We start from the raw sequence: 21,658 nt of genomic DNA, 5'->3' as shown, positions 1-21,658 counted from the left end.
TACCCTCTTTGGGGTAGTAAAAAAGCCTTGAACTCTGGTCCTTAGGAAATATTTGCTCTTACCTATTCCAGTAGCTGAATAGTTCCATGATTTTGCATATTGTTCCTTAGATTGACTGGGTATGAGTAGTTAGTTACAGTGTTGATCATGCTGAAACTGTTTGGGGGAGGATGAAGTAGATTGTCCTTTGGTTTTCCCTAGCAGTATGAATGTACTGTACGCTCATTCAGCCAGTGTTATGTTAGGATTTACATTCCACCTTTCCATAAAATGTTCAAAGCAGCTAACAGAAATAAATTATAACAATAAAATTAAAAGTCAAAGTAACTGACCCAACAGTTTTTTTAATTGACTTGTTTACTTAATTTTTAGACGGCTTTCCCAAGAGATCAAATTATTCCCCACAATTGATGGGGATAACTATTATGATTAAATTAAAACAATATTAAAACATAATTAAAACAATATAATCATTTAAAAGATTAAAACCAATGAATAAGTGGCGACTCTGGAAGGCTTTGCTAAATAATGTTTTTAGGTTCACCCTAAGAACCACAATTCTGCAAGCTGAGCAGGTCTGTCTGGTGGGAGAGTTTCTCAAGTGTGGGACCATCACTGAAAAGGATGTTTTGTGCCTGCCAACTGGATCTCCATGAGTGATGGGGTAGACAGCAGGGTTTCTAGGGACAATAATGGATTCAGAAGCATTCCCAAGTTGCATACTTGTTCTTTTTTTGGGGGGCGGGGGGCGGGAGTGCAACCCTGTCCCAAACAGGCTGAAGTCCTTCACCCAGAGCATCAGCATTTCCTACCTACAGCACTTCTGTTATGCTGGGATTGAACTTCAGTGATTCTCCTTGGGCAAAAAGAAAACATAAGAAGAGCCCTGCTGGATCAGGCCATAGGCCCATCTAGTCCAACTTCCTGTATCTCACAGTGGCCCACCAAATGCATCAGGGAGCTTACAAGATAGCAAGACACAGTCTTCAAAATGGTGCCCCCCCCCCCCCGCATCTGGCAGTCCGAGGTAGCCTACTTCTAAAATCAGGAGCTTGCACATGTCATGACTGTGATAGACTTTTCCTGCAGGAATTTGTCCAATCCCCTCTTAAAGGCATCTAAGCAAGATGCCATCACCACTTCCTGTGGCAAGGAGTTCCACAGACTAATTACATGCTGGGTAAAGAAATATGTTCTCCCAACACTCAATTTTAGTGGATGTCCCCTGGTTCTGGTGTTATGTGAGAAGGAAAACAGCATCTCTGTCCACTCGATCCATCCCCTGCATAATTTTGTATGTCTTAGTCACGTCTCTCCCCCCCTCAGGTGCCTCTTTTCTGAACTGAAGAGCCCCAAATCCTGTAGCCTTTCCTCAGAAGGGAGGTTGCCCCAGCCCGGTAATCATTTTGGTTGCTCTCTTCTGCACCCAAAATGATAATTGGGCCGGGGCACCTCCTTTATGAGGAAGGGCTACAGCATTTGGGGCTCTTCAAGAAGGCACTAGCCCAGAAGGGAGCAGGGCAAGGGAACCAAGCTGCCATGCTTGGAAGGAAGGAAGGAAGGGGTGCTTGGAGAGAGAGAGAATTTCATCACCTAAGTTAGCTGACAGCCTGCACTGGTTCAGCAGCTTCAAAAGCAGTTAAAGAGATACAGAGGGAGAGAGAAGGCTGGAAAGGAAAGGGAGTCAGAAATGTTAGTGCTGACTTCACCATTGCGGTAATGTAAGGATGTATCTTTAAAGTGTTTTTTTGTGTTTTGTTTTTGTTCTGTTTTAAATAAAATCAAATAAATTAATCTTGGTGCTAACCTTCCCCAGTCTACTGTCTTATATTCTATTATGCTTGGTTTGGGACAACAGATTAAAGAAGCAATGGCCAGCTGCAATCCTATCCACACTTTCCTGGGAGTAAGCCCCATTGGCTATAATGGGATTTACATCTGAGTAGACATGCCTAGGGTTGGGCTCTAAGGCTGCAATCCTGTCCATGCTTTCCTGGGAGTAAGCCCCATTGACTATAATGGGATTTACTTCTGAGTAGACATGCATAGGATTGGGCTCCAAGTCTCAAACAGCTGCAGGCTTTTGGGGACGTAGATGCTATAATATAATAACATACAAGGAAGCTATTATGTCCTTAAGGAGAATGCTATTGGATGCAATGAACGGATGCAAGTTTTTAAAAAAAATATGCAGCAATAGGTCATAGAGTCCGAACACTCCTGGTAGGTAGACAATCCCAGACGCTCCTAAGCGCTCTCTATGGTTGTATCACGTGTGTGTTCCATCCCGTGGGTGGAGGCTGAAAGCGCGCGTGCGCAGTGGGAACTTCCTTCTCTCTTTCTCGGGCCTGGAGCGGTAGCAAGATGGTGAGTCGAGCTCCTTTCGCGAACCCCACTGGGTTGTATCCACTGCCATCCTTCTTGGGGGTCGCCCCATTTGCTCACACGCCGCCCGCACTTGGAAGGGTGGGGTCTGGGTTACCTGGGGCACCGAGTATTGGGAGCATCTCGGGGCGGTTGCCTCGTCCACCTCGGTGGGTCTGGGGTTGGCCTGGCTGAGCCGCCTTGGGAAGGGACCGGGGGACGGGGGACGGGCGGTGGAAGCACTTGGGATGCAGGATTCTTCTGCCTCTCTTGGCTTGACTCACAGTTAAGTTGCAGCAGATTCTGTTGTACAATTGAGGGAGGATGGCTTAAGGCATTGCTTCTTAAACTGGGTCGTGAGCCAGTTTCAGGTGGATCCCCCATTCATTTCAATGTATATTTTATTTTTAATATGTTTGACATGATGCTACCAAACGACTGACTTTGGAGAAACGTTATAGATCTGTACTTTTGACAAGCTACTATGTGTATGCTTTTAACAATGGTAGTCAATGGGGCTTACTTAAGTATGGATAGGATTGCAACTTTTGGGATGTTTGGGGAATTTATTTTAAACAGATCAGCAGCCGCTTGTGAGGGTTGAGAGGGTTCTTCTTTATTTTAAATACATTTTTTTAAACTTATTGTAAACCTTTAACTTACTTACTTGTTTGATTTGATTTTGTGATATTTCTGTGAAAAATTTTTCCTGCTTGTTGATGTCACTTCTGGCCATGACATCACTTCCAAGTTAATGACATCACGTCCAGTGGGGCCCAACAGGTTGTCATTCTAAAAACTAGGTCCCAATGCTAAAAAGTTTGAGAACCACTGGCATTGTATGGATTGCAAGAAGTGGCTGATCCCTGAACTGTAAGGATTGTTTTAATAAATTGGCATAAAAATCTACACCACAGCTGAATACTAGTTGAGCTGTATTGGTGATCAAAGCCTGGTTACCTCTGTATCTACCTTTTCAATACAGTCCTCTTAGGACCCACCCACCCCCCAGTCAGGTCAGAGAAGAAGAGCCCCACTGGATTAGACCAAAGGCCCATCTAATACAGTTTCATGTATCTCAGTGGCCCATCAGGTGCCTCAGGAAGCACACAAGAAAACAAGAGACTTGCATCCTGCTGCCCTCCCTTACATCTGGCATTTTGAGGTAGCCTCCTAAAATCAGGAGGTTGCACATACCCATTGAGGCTTTAACCTGTGATGGACTTTTCCTCCAGAAATTTGTCCAAACCCTGTTTAAAGGCAACAAGACCAGATGCCATCACCACATCCTGTGGCAAAGAGTTCTACAGACTAATGACACACTATTTTCTTTTGTCTGTCCCAACACTCAATTTAAGTGGATGTCCCCTGATTCTGGTGCTGTGTGAGAGAGAAAAGAACATCCCCGTATCCACTTTATCCATCTCCTGCATAAACATTATGCACCCCCTCCTAAACATTAAAACAGGCAAGGATGTGGCAGTTATCTGAGTGAGCCTTGTTGACCACAATGGTATTTGCTTCTGGGTAAAGATTCATAGGTCTGTTCTCTTTAACTGCATTTTATCTGTCACACTTTTACTTCACTCTCTGGAATTCAAAACTGCATGCAAGATTATTCCCTTTCCATTTTCACAGCACAACAACCTTGCAGGGTAGATTTGGCTGAAAGATGCTGATTGGTCCAAGGTTACTGAGTCTCATCGCTGAGATAGGATTTAAATCCAAGTCATCTTTGTGCATGCTGCTGTTGTGGTGAAAGAAAGCTGTTTGGTGTTTACAAATCATTAGAATCACAGTAACCAAGGGGATTTTTTCCTACGTATTGGAAATACCAAGGATGTTTCAGATAGCGTTTTTAGAAGCCTATGTTTGAGGGTTTGTTAACCTGTGATCTGTGACTTGGAATTAGTTGGAGTCAAAATAAATGCTTTAATATTTGCCCTCTCAACACTGTAATAAGTGTTTGGCTTTTCTGTCAGTAACCTGTGAAAGCCGATGGTAGCATTTGGGTAGTGGTGATTGAGGCAGTGGGCTTAACCTTGCTTGCCTAGGTTACTTGACTGTAAGAGATTGCTTTTCTTTCCAGAATGTGTGTGTGTGCGCAGCACTTGGGGCTACCTGAAAGCACATTCTAGTGTAGTGGGGGTTTGTTTGATCTTAAGCTCTAGGCAACCTGGACCCAACACCAGCAGGTTAACCCACCTCATTGGGCGGCTGCAAGGATAAATGGGTTCACAGATCATCTCCTATCCAGACACTGATCATCTTCATCACATTGTTTGTGATGAAACACAGGCTAAAACATCCTTCCCCTCCCCAAGTCTCTGTGCTCACAATCTAAGCAGCATCAGACAAATAGAGAGGGGAGTTGGAGGAAAAGGGGAAACCTGGCACAGACTGGGAGAAAGTGAAAAAGATAAGAATTGGAGAATGTTGCATTTGTGGGTTCCAATTCTATGATCTAGGAGAGAAACACATTAGAAGTGGAAAGATGAGTTTGTAGGGGGCGTTGTTTGTTTTTGTGATAGAGAAGTCAGCTGGAATTTATCAGGGCCTGACCTGCTTAGCTTCAGCAAGGTTACTATATTATGTGCCTTCATAGCATGTTCTCAAAATCTGTAATTTAATAGAATGAACATTCATTTGAAGAACATTCCACCCCATTTCTTTTTGCAGCCACCAGCTGGTGAAAATCTATTAAGGATTGGCCGGCAGATGTTGAACAATATTGCACAAAGCAAGCTAAGATGATGGCAGCAGAACCCATCATGCACCTTCTGCTTTAGTCGACTTAGTCCTTCACATGCATTTCCTTCTTTTCCTAACTACTAAGATTCAATTTGGTACTTCGAAGAAGTCATATTTGTAGTGGAGCAATTGAAGCTGTTAGTTTTAGCCTAAAATCCTGTATGTATTTTAGAACAAGTCCTGTTGAACTATTCAGTAGGAGCAAGTCAACCTGTATAAGACTGGCCTATTCACTCTTAAGAACATAAGAACAGCCCCACTGGATCAGGCCATAGGCCCCTCTAGTCCAGCTTCCTGTATCTCACAGAGGCCCACCAAATGCCCCACACCAGATATCAGGAGACTTGCATCCTGGTGCCTTCCCCTCTTAAGATTTAAATGTTTTTGACTGCTTAGACTGTTATGCACATTCTTACCTTAGGTGATTGCTGCTAAGTACTTCTCTAAAAGGGAAAACTTAACATGCTTTGTTTTATTGTAACAGGCCAAGCGCACCAAGAAGGTTGGAATTGTGGGTAAATATGGTACCCGATATGGAGCTTCTCTTAGGAAGATGGTGAAGAAGATTGAAATTAGCCAGCATGCCAAGTATACCTGCTCCTTCTGTGGCAAGGTGGGAGCCCCCTTCAGCTCTGCAAACATCCCATGCACCTGTGGAGTGCATGGCCCTTTCTTTTAAACATTCTAAAATGCAGAAGAGCATGAGTGCTGCTGTGCACTTTGAAACTGGGATTAGTTACGGTGTCACCATGCAGTATATCTATGTGAAATCTAAAGGATGGTTATCCTACAAGTGGTTATCCTATGCTCTCTGTTGATTTTTAGGTGTCTCCACATAGTATACATGGCATCTCTTGTCTTAGCTCAAAATGCAGGTTGTCGTTGGTGATGTTTTGTTTATCAAATATGCATTTACTGTATGTGTTTGTGCTGCAGCCAACAAGGTCCTGTGCCTCATAGTGTTGTGAAGCATGCCTCTTTGGTTTCAGAAACAGACTATTGTTTTCATGGTGTAATGCAAACAGAGACACCAGCAAAGATGCAAGTTATGTGCTAAATAGAAAATAGGGATGATTGGTTCAGTGTTTGTTGCTGTGGTCTGTGCAACACTTTTTTAAGCAAAAATGACCACAGACCCTATCCATCAATTATCAAATCTTTCATAGCACAAAAATTTTAATCCCACAACCTGCCTAAGCACGGTATTTTTGGAATGTTTTGGGTTTTGCTGCAACCCTTTTTTCTGAAGAAAATCTTTGCTTTTCTTCATAGTTTGTTTCAGTAGGATAATTTCTGCATGTGTTCTGTGGGCTTTATAATGCTTTACTCCATAGTACACATCCAAGATACAGAAAGCTAAGGAATTGCTTTAAACAATCTTTATGTAAGCCTGAGTAGTGCATACTGATCTCAGGTGGGTTTGGACATGCATTTCCTACACCAGAAACCATAGGGTTCTTTTTTGTAGTGGTAATCATATAGTGCATCTTACAATAGCTTTATGCAGACTTATCCATGTCAAGTTAAAAATATGCATTAAGGTCACTTTTTAATTTCAACTAGATCTCTTATATGCATACGATGTTGGAAAATCATGAGATGCATTTTGATGAAGTGGTTTAGTGGATTTTTTTTCTGGCAAGTAAGTAAAGGCATTTTTCTTACAGACTAAAATGAAGAGAAAAGCAGTGGGTATCTGGCATTGTGGCTCCTGCATGAAGACAGTGGCTGGTGGTGCCTGGACATACAAGTAAGGAAAATAGCAAGTGCAGAGTCCAGATGAATGAATATGTGTATGAGTGGTTGGTGGAGAGTGTCTTTTCCCATCTTTCACTAGGTATTTATCTTGTGACAGACACTAGCTGGAATCTTGCTGTGATGTAGAGGTTTCCCTGAGATGCATAGCTAAGCTTTCTGGCATGATCTGGAATCTTGAGACATAATGTTTACATATCTTCCCAAGCTTCCCTTGTGGGTTTAATTAGTCCATAGAAATTAGCATTCCCTAAGGCAGTTCATTCAGTTTTTTAGTAAGCACTTCTTAAACATGGCCTTTGGATAGAAAAGAAAAATCTTGGCATGCTCATACTAAGAAGTAGTTTTAAAGTATTTGCAAAAAGTGTTAATTCTTGTCCTCCTTGATGTCATCTTTTTGCCTTTTCCAGTACCACTTCCGCAGTGACAGTAAAATCTGCAATCCGAAGACTGAAAGAATTGAAAGACCAATAGCAACACCATTTGTCCCAGTGCTGCTTATCTTCCTTGTCCAGCGTCACAGTTTATACCATCTTTTTGTCCATTAAAGGAGGTTGTGAAACTGAAACCTGTTTGATTTTTTTCTGGAAAAAAAAAACCTGTTCCATTGTGCAGCACCTCTTTCTGTTCTTGATTTTGCATTAGTTGTCAGACTTCCCAAGCAAGAACATGTGGTGGGTTTTGTGGAATCTGGGCATAATGTCTCTTACTAGCTTGTTAGATTTATCAGACTCTCCAGTAAATTGTAGGTAGAGGTAACATTCCCAAATCAGTTCAACCAAATATAGAATACAGAAGCATTTACCAGTTAGATGTAGTAGTAACAAAGCTTGTACAAACTTTAAATGCAAGGTGAGCACCTCAAATGGTTACTAAACAGCATTTTCAGAGATAAAATCCAAAAACAATTCCTACAGTTATTTTTTAGAAACTACAGGTTGAGTGCCCCTTATCCCCAATTTTGAAATATGAAACTTTTTGGAATGAATATGACTTTTAAAAATTTTTTGCCTAAAGAAATGAAAAACTATGTTTCATGCACAAACCTTGATTCATGCACACAATTACTAAAAATTTTGTATAAAATTATCCTCAGGCAGTGTGTATAAAGGGGTATGTGAAACAAATGAATTTTGTGTTTAGACTTGGGCCCTTTCCAAAATCTCTCGTGTACATGCAAGTATCTGAATATGGAAAAATACATAAACAGCCCCACTGGATGAGGCCTTAGGCCCATCTAGTCCAGTTTCCTGTATCTCACAGTGGCCCACCAAATGCCCCAGGGAGCACACCAGATAACAAGAGACCTGCATCCTGGTGCCCTCCCTTGCATCTGGCATTCTGACATAACCCATTTCTAAAATCAGGAGGTTGCACATACACATCATGGCTTGTAACCCATAATGGGATTTTTCCTCCAGAAACTTGTCCAAACCCCTTTTAAAGGCATCCAGGCCAGATGCCATCAACGCATCCTGCGGCAAGGAGTTCCACAGACTGACCACACATTGAGTAAAGAAATATTTTCTTTTGTTGGTCCTAACTCTCCCAACACTCAAATTTAGTGGATGTCCCCTGGTTCTGGTGTTATGTGAGAGTGTAAAGAGCATCTCTGTATCCACTTTATCCTTCCCCTGCATAATTTTGTATGTCTCAATCATATCTCTCCTCAGGTGTCTCTTTTCTAGGCTGAAGAGGCTCAAACGCCGTAGCCTTTCCTCATAAGGAAGGTGCCCTAGCCCAATAATCATCATAGTCACTCTTTTGCACCTTTTCCATTTCCACTATGTCCTTTTTGAGATGTGGCGACCAGAACTGGACATAATACTCTAGGTGTGGCCTTACCATCAATTTGTACAATGGCATAACATTAGCCGTTTTGTTGTCAATACCTTTTTTAATGCTCCTAAGCATAGAATTGGCCTTCTTTACTGCTGCCGCACATTGGGTCAACACTTTCATTGACCTGTCCACCACCATCCAAAACGCTTTTGGTCCCATGCACTTTAGATAAGTGATGCCCAACCTGTATTACTTAAACTTGGAATTCCTGCTTTGTATTTATCACATATTGTGAGGTTGCCAGTTCCTCATGGTAGTAAAACAACATGAATATAAGAGTTTGGGTTGTCTCTGAAAAGTCTTCTGTGGCTTATGGGAGTTAATAAGATGAATTCTTGGTTGTGTCAGCAAATAGCCATTTCTATCACATGTATCCTTTTCTCTGTAAAAAGCTGCTGTGCTTCTTGGGTGGAAAACCTGGTTAGGATTTACTGTTTTGGTCATAAGAGTATAGACTCTAGGGGAAAAATAACATTCAAATTAAACAGTGAGTGTGTGGCTGTTGGGGGATTTGTTAACTTTGGGTGATGATCATCCTTTAAATGTCCAGAACAGGAGCAGGATTATGAGAGATGTGCACACACCTCTCTAAAGGCTAGGCCTATTGTAGCCATAACATGCCGTCAGCCTGGCCAAGGTCCATGGGACCTTGGGAGTGCTCTATGGGAGCCCCCTCCTTGTGCCTGAGTGGGCACTGAACGCTAATTGTACCACAGGGATTGTCTTAAGTAGACAATGAACAATCAACCACTAGGGTAATTAATTCTATTGTTTTAAGTACTGTAGTTTCTCATGTACAAAATACTGTGTCTCTGTATTTAAAATGGGAATGCCCCGAATCACAAGTCCAACTTTTAGTTCATAACAATCCAGGAGGGTAATAAAAGAAATGCTGTAGCATGGGTGTAGCTGAAATTATCATCTAGGGCACTAGGGGCTTCACAGAAAAAGGTGACTGCCAGTTAGACATCCATGAAAGAGACCACAGCTGTACTTTGTTCTCTATTGCCTTGTTTATAGGGAAACATTCCATGCAGTTTTCATCTTCATGGAATGAAAATTATATTGGTGTTACATAGGGTATGACCTGTGTACTTTTAACTACAGCATACTGATACCTCACTAATTAAGCCATTTGTAAGGACCTCAGATCAAAAACAAATACACTAAGAGTTTGTAATGCAATCTGAAAGCATTTGGGTTTGTATGGAAAATACATATCTTCTTGACTAGGGCCTGTGATGTTCAGACTTCAGTTTTGCAAGTGGCCTCATGTGGGAGCTGCACCACTAATTACATTTTTTTTTTTTTTTTTGCTACAATTAAGTCTTCAGTACTATTAAAGCAGGGGTCTCCAAACTTTTTGGCCAGAGAGCCACATCAAATGTCTGGCATGGTTTTGAGGGCCGAAAAAAAAATTTAAATATAAAATTTATATAAATAAATTAGAGATGGAACTTAGATGTGTGAATAAATGAATGAATGGGCTCATTCATTCAAACTCTGGCCTTAGGACACCCTCCGGATGCAGCCAGAGCATTGTTCCAGTCATGTTCAGCAAAGTGGGCCAGGGGCTTTCAGGGCACAAGAGGCTGGCCACGGGCCGGATAAAGGCTTGCCACAGGCCGCCCCTGGGCCGGGCTTTGGAGACCCCTGTATTAAAGCAATCCTTATTCCGAAGTTGGATCTTGTGAAGATGCTAAGGAAGGTAAAAGGGTTTTGATCTGTATTCCTGGGCTTTTATAGCATGAGCAGCTTGCTACAGCCTGCATTGCAATCAATATACAGACAGTAAAATACTGAGCTTTTAAATGTTTTCTTACAAGTCATACAAACAAAGCCCATGTTGTACCTCTTCCCCTATCAGCTTCAGATTTATTTTGGGGTGCTGAACTTTACTGTTCTTGGGATTTCATTTTTGCACAGCTGTCAGGAGCTCCCCCCAAGCACTTGATTACACAGATGTCACAAGCATCTTGTGGTTTCTCCCAGATGAAAAACTGACCATAAAGACTACCCAAAGTGTTATACCATTTGGGAAAAGGGGAGCATAAAATCATACAAGCAGTAATTAGTCTTTCACAAATGTGTACACCAAAAGCCATTTAAAATGAAGTCTCATGCTTTTGCAGCCTGACAGGGCAATTCTGAACATACAACATTATTCCTTTAAAATAATGGAATTTAGAATTGTGTGGACTAGGTACAATTCATCCAAATCAGCTAAGCAGACCAACATCTCTAAAGGCCACTGAGCCCTGCATTTGCAATTATCAAGATGACAAAGAGCCAACCCAGAGAATGCAGAGATTCTTCCATGCATGTTCTATTCTACAGGAAAGAGTCAAATTGTTTGGTATCCTGTTTAATTTATTCCAACTTTCTCACAGTTCAGCAATCAAAAGAGAGAGAGAAGAAAGCATGATTTCTCAACAGGACTACAAATTGCAACTGAGAGCTGATGCAATGTTTATATGGAAAGCAACCCAATTCTTTAAATGGATGTGGGTAGAAAACATAGCACCAATTTTGTTTCCTTACAATTACTAGGCATTTCAATGTGAACTCTGGGTGTCTCCCAGGGAGAATAATGCAGTAATGTGGATTTATCCCCCACAATTCAGAGGTTCCTGCATGCCTCTTGATCCACTGCAATTCTAAGTTCCTACTTAGAAAGAACCTAAAGCTAAAAGTGCAAGTTGGAGGGAAAGAAGATATTCTCCATCAAGGCCCTAGTGCTAGCACTATAATCAGGTATCAAATAGTTTGGAAAGTAAATTAACCCATTTCTGTCCAGCCCACAAGGGTACACATTTGATCCCATTCTGTATATGCAACGTTTGTCATAAATGGCTTAAAAAGTGAGCAGAATTTTTAAAAGCTGGCTCTTGTTTGAAGAGCCTGGGGGGAATAAAAAAGAATCCATCACATATGACAAGAAAGTCTAGGATGCTTCATTGCCACATGAGGGTGAAATGATCTTTGTTACATCCCATCTTCCATTGCAGTAGACTAGCCTCTGGTAGCTCACATAAATGGACCTATTTTGTAGCAACAGTAAAAAAAATCCCTAGAAATTCTAGATGTAGAATTCTAGATGTAGAATTCCTCCATCATAAATCACACCAGTTCCCTTTTCTCTGCTTCCTCACAGCACAGACAGCATCTCTCCCAACAGCTTATCCAGCATTTTGGCACCCCACCACTTCTCCCAACTTGGCATAACCTTGCACCTTACAGCTGGCTCCAGCCGACTTCTCAAGGGCTGATCTCACGTGTTGTCAAGATGTATGACTTTTTTCCCTCCAGCTAATTTCAGCCTCTAAAAAATCAAAGTTCATCTCTACAGGCCATTTCTTTGCAGGCTAGATCCTGTGCACTGGTGCTTCAGGCGACGTTCTTATTCATTCATTTGCTACCTCATTTCCAAAAAAGGGGAAGGAAAAGGAAGGTGGCATCCCTATGAAATCACCTCTGATTGAGAATTATCACATTCTTGAAGGAAGTTCTCTCTGAGGTGGTAACATTGACCATGGGGGAGGGGGGGTGCTTCAGAAAAAGCACATGAGAGAAGGAGGTGGCAAAGTGGTTATCCTGAAGAGGACTGCACGGCTTCTGGGCCACTATCAGACAAACAATTCACCCTTTTCTCCCTGGTATACTCTGTTACACATGACTTCTACAGAAAAGAAAGAAATGTATGCCAGATTGCTTCCCCCCCCATCCAATACACTGTATTTTAAAAAAACAAAAAACAACCCAACATTCAGCTGTTAGCATTTGAACCTAGCAATTGCCCTGTAAATATAAATGGGTATATATAAAATACAAGAAAACCTCATTGTCCATGCAGCTGCTAAGTCATTTTCAGCATTTGCATGAGCTATACAGAAACAGATCAAAAGCATGAAACAAAAGTCAAGAGAACCGCAATCCAGTTGTGAGCACTGAATATTCAACACCACATCTGCCCTAGCTCCCAAATATTTATTAATCTATACACAGGTATGTATACATAGGTGTGTTTGTGTGTATGTATATATATATAGTCCATCTGTGTTTCAGGGGCTTTACAAAGCACTATATATAATGTAGTTTACTTACAAAACTTATGCATTGCTCACCTGGATCTGATGCAACAGGAGGGAGGGACAGTGGAAGGGGCTTATGTGCAGGTTTTAAATGGGTTTTTTTGTTTTGTTTCTGCTCCCTTGGGGGGGAAGCATTCTGGGGTTGTTTTCTCAATATCTGACCCCTCTCCCCCCCCCACTTTGATATTTATACCTGATCTGTAAAAGACTAATCTATACGCATTAACATTTTTTTTTTGCATTTCAATACTGTTCATGATGAGGTCCAATAGAGTCCCAGTGCAATCAAGTATAACAGTTAAGTGAAATGCTGATGCTACCCAACAGTAAATAAAATTCTTAACTGATGTTTGGATGACATTCAGGACTTTGTGGATAGTGGGTGAGCTGCGGGGGGAGAAGAGGCAGTCACACCTCTAAGTGCAATGCTCTCTGGCAAATATAGTGGCTCCCTCCTGCCCACGTCTTCCAAGACAGAGAGAATTCCTGCTAAATGAGAGCAGGACATTGTTTTACTTACAATTCACGTATGCTACAAACCATGGAGGGACCACTAGGGGGCAAGTTGTCAACGCTTTGTGTAGCAGGCAACGTGCAGTATTTACAGTCTTTGGTTTGTGTGGAGAGGGGACTAGGGCAAGAGTTCTGTTATCTGGCCTAGTTGTCTACCTTGATTCTTTGGAGAGACTGGGTGAGAATGAAGGATTCTATGGCCAAGAGCACTCCCATTTAACATGGGCTCTGTTCACTACCTGCTGGTGGCAAGGCTCTGACTGGCCCAAGAAAGGTGCTCAGTCTCAGCTCTTAGGCAAAAAAGGCCGAGATGCCAGTCCCTCCCCACCCAGCCCCTTTGTGATTCTTCCCTAAGGGTTTAAAGGCAAGCAACCATGAAGCCCACAGATCTTCTGGACTACAACGAAGAGAGAAAGAGAAAGTGAAACCCAAGATGCACTGAAACCCATATAAAATCCAGCACTGGGACTAGGTCAAGCCTCCCTCCAGTGAGTGGGAATGTGTCCATCTATTGCACATGTAAGCTATGCACTCCCCTGTCCTCCTGTTCGTGCCCAGTGTAGAAGAGGTGGCACTCTGGATCTCCACGGATAGTTGGTGCTCCCTGGATTATTTTCCCATTGTTTGGATTCACACACCAGCATTCTCCTCTTTGGCCGTTCACTGACATTTTGCACTAAAGACAGGGAGGGAAGGGAGAAGAGGGAAAAAAAATACTCACAATTGGCTAGAAAAAACATGTGAGAGGACATGACAAACAATGGTTTGATTTTGCAACATCATTACACTAATATATTTCCTGTGTCCAATGCTTAGACTAGTGTCCAGTGAAAATTTCCAGTTGCAGATGATGCGTTGATTTCTGCAGGTGGATCAGGCCTGGGGAGGGGGTTTGGATATGGTGCATGCTGGTGCCGCCGATCCCAGCCCACTCCTGGGTCCAATCCACCCACCATCCACCCCGTCACTGCTCCATTCTGCCCTCCCAGTCCATGAAATTACAATTGACTGAAGATACCCCTAAGCATTCTCCTCACTTGCCTGTTTGAGATTGTAAAGGCCTTGCTTGTCGCAGTTTGGGATGTTCAGGGAATAAAGGTGCTCCAATGGACCCCGTTCATCTGGCAAGCGCATTGTGGAGATGCGTTCCAAGACCTGATCCAATTCTTGCTGGCAGGGGGTCTGCAAAAGGCCAAGAAAGCAGAAGAAGAAAAGTCAGGGACAATGCCACTTTTTCCACAGATGCTGTGAAGGTGACAATTGCTTTAGCCTGCGATATCCCCTATTCCCACCCTGAAGCATCAGGAAAATTACCAGGACAGCTTGTTTCACCCCTAGTCACACCATCACAAGGCTGCTGAATCTTAAAGCAGGGATATGACACGCAGGCAATTTTCCCAGGGCAATATATGTGCAACTGGCCACATTCCATAAGAAATGCTCTGAAACACTGGCTTGCATTACCTTTGTACAGTTTTTTTTTTCTCAATTTCCCTATCAACTTATCGAAGGATTGAATTCAGCAGAAATTGAACAGGACTCCTTCCTCTCCTCAATATTTTGCTTCAAACAATGCTGGGGTAGGGAGAAACCATTCAACACTCTTGGCAAATATTTGTACTTTAGCACTATTTGGAAATGGGGAGAGAGTTATTTACATGCCTGCTTCCCATGAAAATTCCCTCTCTCCCTCCCACCCCATTGTGCTATAAACTCAGCTGATCAAACTGAGCCTGAGAGCTATCATCACTAGACAGATGCATGGTTTATAGTTGTTTTTTTTTAAAACAAATTCACCATACTCGTAAGGAGGCAAGACAGAACAATGACCATTGTGATCAATGTACCATGGCTACAGAGACCTGACTAGGTTTCAGCGTTAAGCTACAGTACTGAGAATATATCACTGGTAAGTTTAGCCTATCAGGAGTACAAGGATTCTTTTTTTTTAAAAAAAGAAAAAGTTACAATCACAGTGGTGCATGCCAGTGTGGTGCCCTTTAAACGTAACAGAAGCAGCATGGAAGATGGTTTCCCATGTGGTTCTGCAATATTCAAAAGCCCACAGGCAGATGGGCAGGGCCAATCATTGGGAACTTTACCATGGAATCTTCACCTCCCCCTTTTTGGTGGGGTGCAATTCCATGGGAAAGACCCACCAGTCAGCCCAACCCACAGACTGCAGGACCTTAGAAGTTAAGGGAGCGCATGAGATGAACACCTAGCAAAGCATGTTCTCTAACATTTAAAGGACACCTATGTTTCTGGGATTCTGTGACTGGATCACATGAGCATGGAATTTGATGTTTGGTACAAAATTGAGCATCCTGAGGCTCTCTCCGTGTACATTTTTTGTTTTTAATTAAAAAAACATGCTTCTGATTTTTAACGGCTGTAAAAATAAAGTCTGAAAACATCTAGGCAATGAACGACGAAATTAAAAGGCAGAGGGAGATGGACAAGGATTGCAATAGTCTTTCACCTCATGGCAAGCAGCCACAGAACGTTACAGAATAGGCAAAGACATGAACCTGTTCTTAATCTGCATAAATCAGTGTTTCTCAAACTGTGATCAGAACCTGCTAGGTGGGTCGCAAGCCAATTTCAAATGGGTCACATCTAGCTCAGCTGACGCTGAAAATACAGAGCTGAAAATTCAGGGTACAGAGCTGAAAATTCAGGGTACAGAGCTGTTGGGCAGGGTTGGCTCCCAATGGGAGAGGCAGGGTGCTTTGCCCTGAATAGGTGGGAAGATGGGTTGCCAGAAAGGGGGAGGGCTGTATGGCTGGAGAAGGATCCAAGTCTGCCTTGACTACCAAGCTGGAATGTTTTCATTTTGAGCTATGTAAAAATAGCAGCATGAGAGCCTTGTGTCCTGGGAGCTTTGGCTGACTGTGGCTTAGGTTTGAAGCCCAAAGATTACTTCACTTCCGGCCATGACATTACGTCCATGTTAATGGCATCACTTCTGGTGGGTCCCAACAGATTGTAATTCTAAAAAGTGGGTCCCAGTGTTAAAAAGTTTGAGAACCACTGGTATAAATGGTTGTGATGAAAGAGTTGTGTTTGCTGTTAAGGATTTTTCCCTCTGATTTCCCTCCATTGTCCAAGAGACTTCAGGCTCAAAAGGGGGAGCCAGCCAATTGGGGGGGGGCTGGAGAGGTGGAGCTAGGAGGAGGAATCTAGGCCTGAGTGACTCAGGGTGCAATCCAGCCCTTGACTTGGCCTGGCGCAAGTCCCTTGTGGTGGCTCAGGAGGATTGCATATGTGCCGTAAGGCACGTTTGCACCTCCTCAGGAGTTGGCTAGGCCAGCGCGCCTGGAAGAAGCCTCTGTGCTGATGGAGGCACTGAGGCTTACGTTAGCCCATTCAGGCCGACACAAGCCTCTGAGGTAGGTGGGGAGGGGGTGGGAGGGAGGCGTTCCTGGGCGGTGGGCAGCCAGGAGGTGGGGCTGGTATCTGGCAGTTATGCCGGATCCCAACTCCCGTTCCCGGGGAAAACAGAGCGGCTTCAAGCCACACCTCAGGAGGTGGCGCAAGTCCGAGGAGATCCAAAGGGGAAAGGGCGCCTTACTCAGAGGTAAGGAGAAAAGTTTCCCCTTGCCTCTGGCTGAGCCACTTTTGGCCCCTATCCTGCACTGGATACAGCGCAAACCTCCTGGCTTGCCTGTTCCAGCGCAGGGCAGGATTGCGCCCTCACTCTCTCTTCTGCTGCATGCTTGAGACTGGGCAAGAGAGGGTGAGCCTCTCTGGTAAGTGAAGACTGCTGGGGAACTAGAACCCCAGGGAAGTAGAGAAGGGACAAAAAGAAGCTTGACACGTTAGGTTTTGTTTTATGTTTTTTCTTCCCATCCAGAAGTTGGGAGCTCTTAGTTGGCTCAGCTTAAGCTGGGCCAAGTTGGGACCCAGGCTTTTAGCCTCATCTTGGCCTGCAAGTGCAGGACCAGCCCCATTCAGGAAATGTTTATTTGTAGCTAACCAAGACTGATTAAACTGTGATTTCCCCTCACCTATAAATAAAACCTTTCTGCCTAAAAAACTCTGCCTGTTCTGGAATCAGTGGATTTGTCAGTCTCCCCACTCTGCAGGTATTGCTGGCAGAATGGGGACATTTTAACAATCCTGCATAGCATTCTTGCAGAGGGGTTTTGCCAGGGAACCCCTTGGGAACTGGATCTCTTGGGCTGGTGGCTGCGGACTAGATCTATTAGGTCTTGCCCCACCAAGCTGCAGATTAAACCGATTGGAAGTGTGGGGGACATCGGAAGGGAGTGAGTGCTTGGCACTAGGCATCACTGCCCTGGATTAGAAGGTGGTTGCAGGAAGTCCTCCCTCTCTTCCATGACAATGATGTACAGGTTGCAGAATCTAGCTGTTCTTGGCAGAGATTTTGAATTACTCTGGTATAAAGAGTTTGATACTTTTAGTGCATTGTGTGTTTGGCACACACAGATTTGCATGCATCTAGCTGGTTGCACCATTGCTGGTAACCAACAATATTATTATTCACATTAATTATTATTCACATTTTTATACCGCCCTTCCTCCAAAGAGATGGTGTACACAGCTGCTCCCGTCCTTTGGTCCTCACAACAACCCTGTGAGGTAGGTGAGGCTGAGAGAAAGTGACTGGCCCAAGGTCACCCAGGAAGCTTCATGGCTGAAGGGGGATTCAAACCTGGATCTTCCAGGTCCAAGTCCACCTCCCAAACCACTACACCATCCTGGCTCTGTGTGTGTGTATATATGTATATATATATAACTACTGTGGAAGTTTACAGTCAGTCATTGAGAGTCAACAGTGGTGCTACTCCCTCACTAACAGTGGTGGAGCCTCCTACTCCACAATGCCTGTTAGTGCTCATGCTACCCATTCTACAGAGTTGCCGTCACCGACAGCTTTGCCATGGAAAGCTGTCTCAACTGTGATGCTTAACACTATCACATGGAACACACCACCATCACTGGATAGTCTCCATGCACCCCAACAGCAGCTGTCAGACGAGGGGACTTGCAATGCAATGGCTGGAGTAAGCAGTTTTAAAGGCAAAAGCCAGGATTCAGCCTTACTCAAATCTATGGTATATCTTATTTCAGTGGAACTGCAGAATCAGCTCAACTATTAATCCTTCGAGATCCCCCCATGGGTACCTTGCTACAGGGCTCTTTGGTAAATTGGTTGGATGTGTGGCCTTTATTTAGCCCGTGGGTAATGCCCGACTCCACAGTATTCTGTAACTTCTAATCTGGGCTACGTGATTCCTTATCCGATCTGGCCACCAGTGCCCCTTGGTTTGCAAGAACACAAAGGCCACCCACAAGAAGTTAGCCTGTCAAGTTCCTGACACATAACACACCCCACAATTGCTTTGAAGAGATGCTGAATGCCCATTTTCACACTCCGGTCCACTAGTTTCTGTCCAAGAAAGCGTCCTGAAAACCTTTCAGGGACAGACTTCGCTTGGAACATGGCCAGTCAGAGAACAGCCAAGCCAACTAGATCAGTATGAGTGGCAATTAAGTGTGTGTGTATGTGTGCGTGTGTGTGTGTGTGTGGGGGGGGGGGTGTTCCATGCAACAGCAGCTGAGCAGTGTCCAGGAGGAACAATCACAGACATTGCAGTAGACAGTCAGTATCAATTCCACATGACATTCGAGGAAGAGAATCAAGAGTTGAATTAGAAAAGGAAAAATGACTTGTCAGAATTATCCCTGCACTTCAGTTGACAATACCAACAATACTCTTGATTGACAACTTGTGAGTCAAAGTCCACCTTCTAGACCATGCTAAATTCTAATCAACTTCAGAAAGAGTAACCTTCTGGGTTTTCCCTCCCCATTTCACCAGATTATCTAATCTGAGCCTCTTCCTGGTGTTTGTCATGTTACATCTGGCCTCCCAACCCAGAAGTAACTGGCAATGATGTTATCACAAATTACTTCTGGTGGTACTTCGATTAGGTGGACCATGTGAAGTGATATAGCGGAGGACAAACATTGAGAAACACTGATCTAATCTATTTTCCTGGTCCCTTTGTGGCTCAACACAATACATATTCATGTGTGTGTGGTTCTGGGAGCCAGTTAAGAGAAATCATAAAGGGGGAGAGACTAGCTACCATCAAGTGTTTTGGTGTCAAGGGGCTCACTCCTTGTCTGTAGCCCATTGCAGGACCCAATCCTATCCAATTTTCCAGCACAAAAGTTCCTATACCTTAAGGAGGCCTTTGTGACTACCTCTCCATCACAGGATGTAGTGCATGCCCCATTGATATGACTGTACGAGCACTGGAAAATTGGATAAGATTGGGCCCCCAGGCTACAGCGAGTCTTTACTTCAGTCATGGTATTGCACCTCCATAGACCGTGCAGTTTATTTCTTCCTCTTCTTCAAGCTTTCTTCCCCCCCCCCCCCAAAAAAAAATCTGGTATCTCACAACTCCCTTTTCTACTCCCTTGGTCGCTCTGGGTTATTTCTCTCATTTCCTAGATACCAACATCCCCCCATAGTCTCCTCCCCCTTCCTTCCTTTTGCATCATCATGATTTCTTCTTCTCAAAAGAAGCTTTCTCCCCTTCTCCTATTTTACCTAGCAACTAATGCTGTTTACATTTTAGATGACTGCTTATTTGTATGATTTACCCTCCCTCTCATTGTAAATTTATCCCCACTGTAAACATATTATGTTGCACCTATATACTTGCCTCCTTTGCCCTTGCCAAATACCAGTTCCAGTCAAGTGTGCCACAAACCAATTGTATGAAGGTATTTGCACACGTTTTGATTCTCCCATGTGCACGTGCTACACAAAGCCAAGGTAACACCAAATGTTATCACTTCAGTCTTCTATGGCCAAGGGTCCTTAAGAACATAAGAACAGTCCCTCTGGATCAGGCCATAGGCCCATCTAGTCCAGCTTCCTGTATCTCATAGCAGCCCACCAAATGCCCCAGGGAGCACACCAGATAACAAGAGACCTCATTCTGGTGCCCTCCTTTGCATCTGGCATAGCCCATTTCTAAAATCAGGAGGTTAAACATGCACATCATGGCTTGTAACCTGTAATGGATTTTTCCTCCAGAAACTTGTCCAATCCCCTTTTAAAGGCATCCAGGCCAGACGCCATCACCACATCCTGTGGCAAGGAGTTCCACAGACCAACCACAGGCTGAGTAAAGAAATATTTTCTTTTGTCTGTTCTAACTCTCCCAACACTTTAGAACTAACCAAAAAGAAACATTTAAGGTATGCCATGGTGGGTAGCAGTGGCACCAAAATTGCTAGAAACAGGACACTGAAATGTGAAAATACATTTTTAAAGACTGCTAGAACCAATCATTTTTATTCAGAATATTCTAAAATTTAGTTAGATTATATCCCTCACCAGTTTAATTCCTCCTGCCAAATTTCATACTGTCAGGACACAATTGCCTTGATTGTCTGATGAATAGAATTTTCAGACTTTACAATGATAAAATGCTGGGAGGAAAAAACTACTCAACTATTCAGTCACTCCTACAGTTAAATAACTGGAGGCTTGTGTTGCTATTTAAAGAATATTGTCCATCCCCAATGGTGTAGCTAGCAGGGGGTGTGTCGCCCTCAGGTGGGTGACACCACTAGTGACAAAAATTGTGAAAATCACAGGTGTTAGGAACAATACCATCACGTTATATGTCATTTGATGCGTAATTTACAGCAAAATGCAATGAAAGCAACCAGAGTGAAATATCTCCATTCTATCAAAAGTTAGGGCCAATAAAAAACAAAAAACAGAAAACAAAAATGCAACTGTCTTATGTACGAAAAGTAGATTTCCTTAACTCAAAATAGACCAATGAAACTGACTGTTGAAGAGCCAGTGAGATGTTATTAGGACACAGCATGGAAGCAGTAAGATGTTACAAGTCAGCTCCCTTTTCCATGTATCAAAGCTAATACTCAAACTCCTGTTCAGTTGTGCGTGTGTCATCAAGTTGGTTGTTGTTTTTTGGCTGGTTACTGATTGGCTGGGTAACCTGTACAGTTCTATAGTAGGATGGATAGATAGATAGATAGATAGATAGATAAATAAATAAATAAATAAATAAATAAATAAATAAATAAAGTTAATGGGAGTGATCCCTTGAGTTACCAGACCAGGTGACACCAACCCTAGTAATGCTGCTGGTGGGAAAGTTGGGTGTTGTTGGTTACTGGCTTAGAAGACTTTCAAAGTGGATTCTAAACACTCAAGGGGAGCTACAGTCTATCAGTGGTTATTAACCATGATAGCTACACTGAACCTCCAGATGCAGGGGCAGTATGTCACCGTGTACTATGTTCAGGGGAGGGAGCAATTC

At 43.2% G+C, this 21,658-nt stretch overlaps 2 protein-coding genes across 2 annotated transcripts in view; one reads left to right on the top strand and one right to left on the bottom strand.

Annotated features, from left to right (window-relative positions):
* The first annotated feature begins 2,280 nt into the window (after nucleotides 1–2,280).
* Nucleotides 2,281–7,438, top strand: RPL37A (ribosomal protein L37a). The gene is made up of 4 exons (XM_066638010.1): nucleotides 2,281–2,367; nucleotides 5,600–5,728; nucleotides 6,783–6,865; nucleotides 7,281–7,438. The coding sequence occupies exons 1-4, from the start codon at nucleotides 2,365–2,367 to the stop codon at nucleotides 7,342–7,344; spliced, it is 279 nt and encodes a 92-aa protein (XP_066494107.1). The 5' UTR covers nucleotides 2,281–2,364; the 3' UTR covers nucleotides 7,345–7,438.
* Nucleotides 7,439–13,824: 6,386 nt separating this feature from the next.
* IGFBP2 (insulin like growth factor binding protein 2) overlaps nucleotides 13,825–21,658 on the bottom strand; it is a 71,286-nt gene continuing 63,452 nt past the window's right edge. The window contains exons 3-4 of the mRNA XM_066621330.1: nucleotides 14,358–14,498; nucleotides 13,825–13,992 (exon numbers count right to left, since the gene is read on the bottom strand). Coding sequence (XP_066477427.1) covers nucleotides 13,825–13,992; nucleotides 14,358–14,498 — 309 coding nt within the window. The remainder of the gene's footprint in view (nucleotides 13,993–14,357; nucleotides 14,499–21,658) is intronic.

Source organism: Tiliqua scincoides, chromosome 1 (assembly GCF_035046505.1).
Source record: "Tiliqua scincoides isolate rTilSci1 chromosome 1, rTilSci1.hap2, whole genome shotgun sequence".
Taxonomy (NCBI): Eukaryota; Metazoa; Chordata; class Lepidosauria; order Squamata; family Scincidae; genus Tiliqua; species Tiliqua scincoides.
The sequence above is the reverse complement of the archived record's forward strand: the minus strand, read 5'-3'. Positions and strand labels throughout refer to the sequence as shown.

Coding starts and splice junctions, on each gene's coding strand:
- RPL37A (XM_066638010.1), top strand. Junction 5,729..6,782: donor CCTGCTCCTTCTGTGGCAAG/GTGGGAGCCCCC, acceptor TTTTTCTTACAG/ACTAAAATGAAGAGAAAAGC. Junction 6,866..7,280: donor GGTGGTGCCTGGACATACAA/GTAAGGAAAATA, acceptor TGCCTTTTCCAG/TACCACTTCCGCAGTGACAG.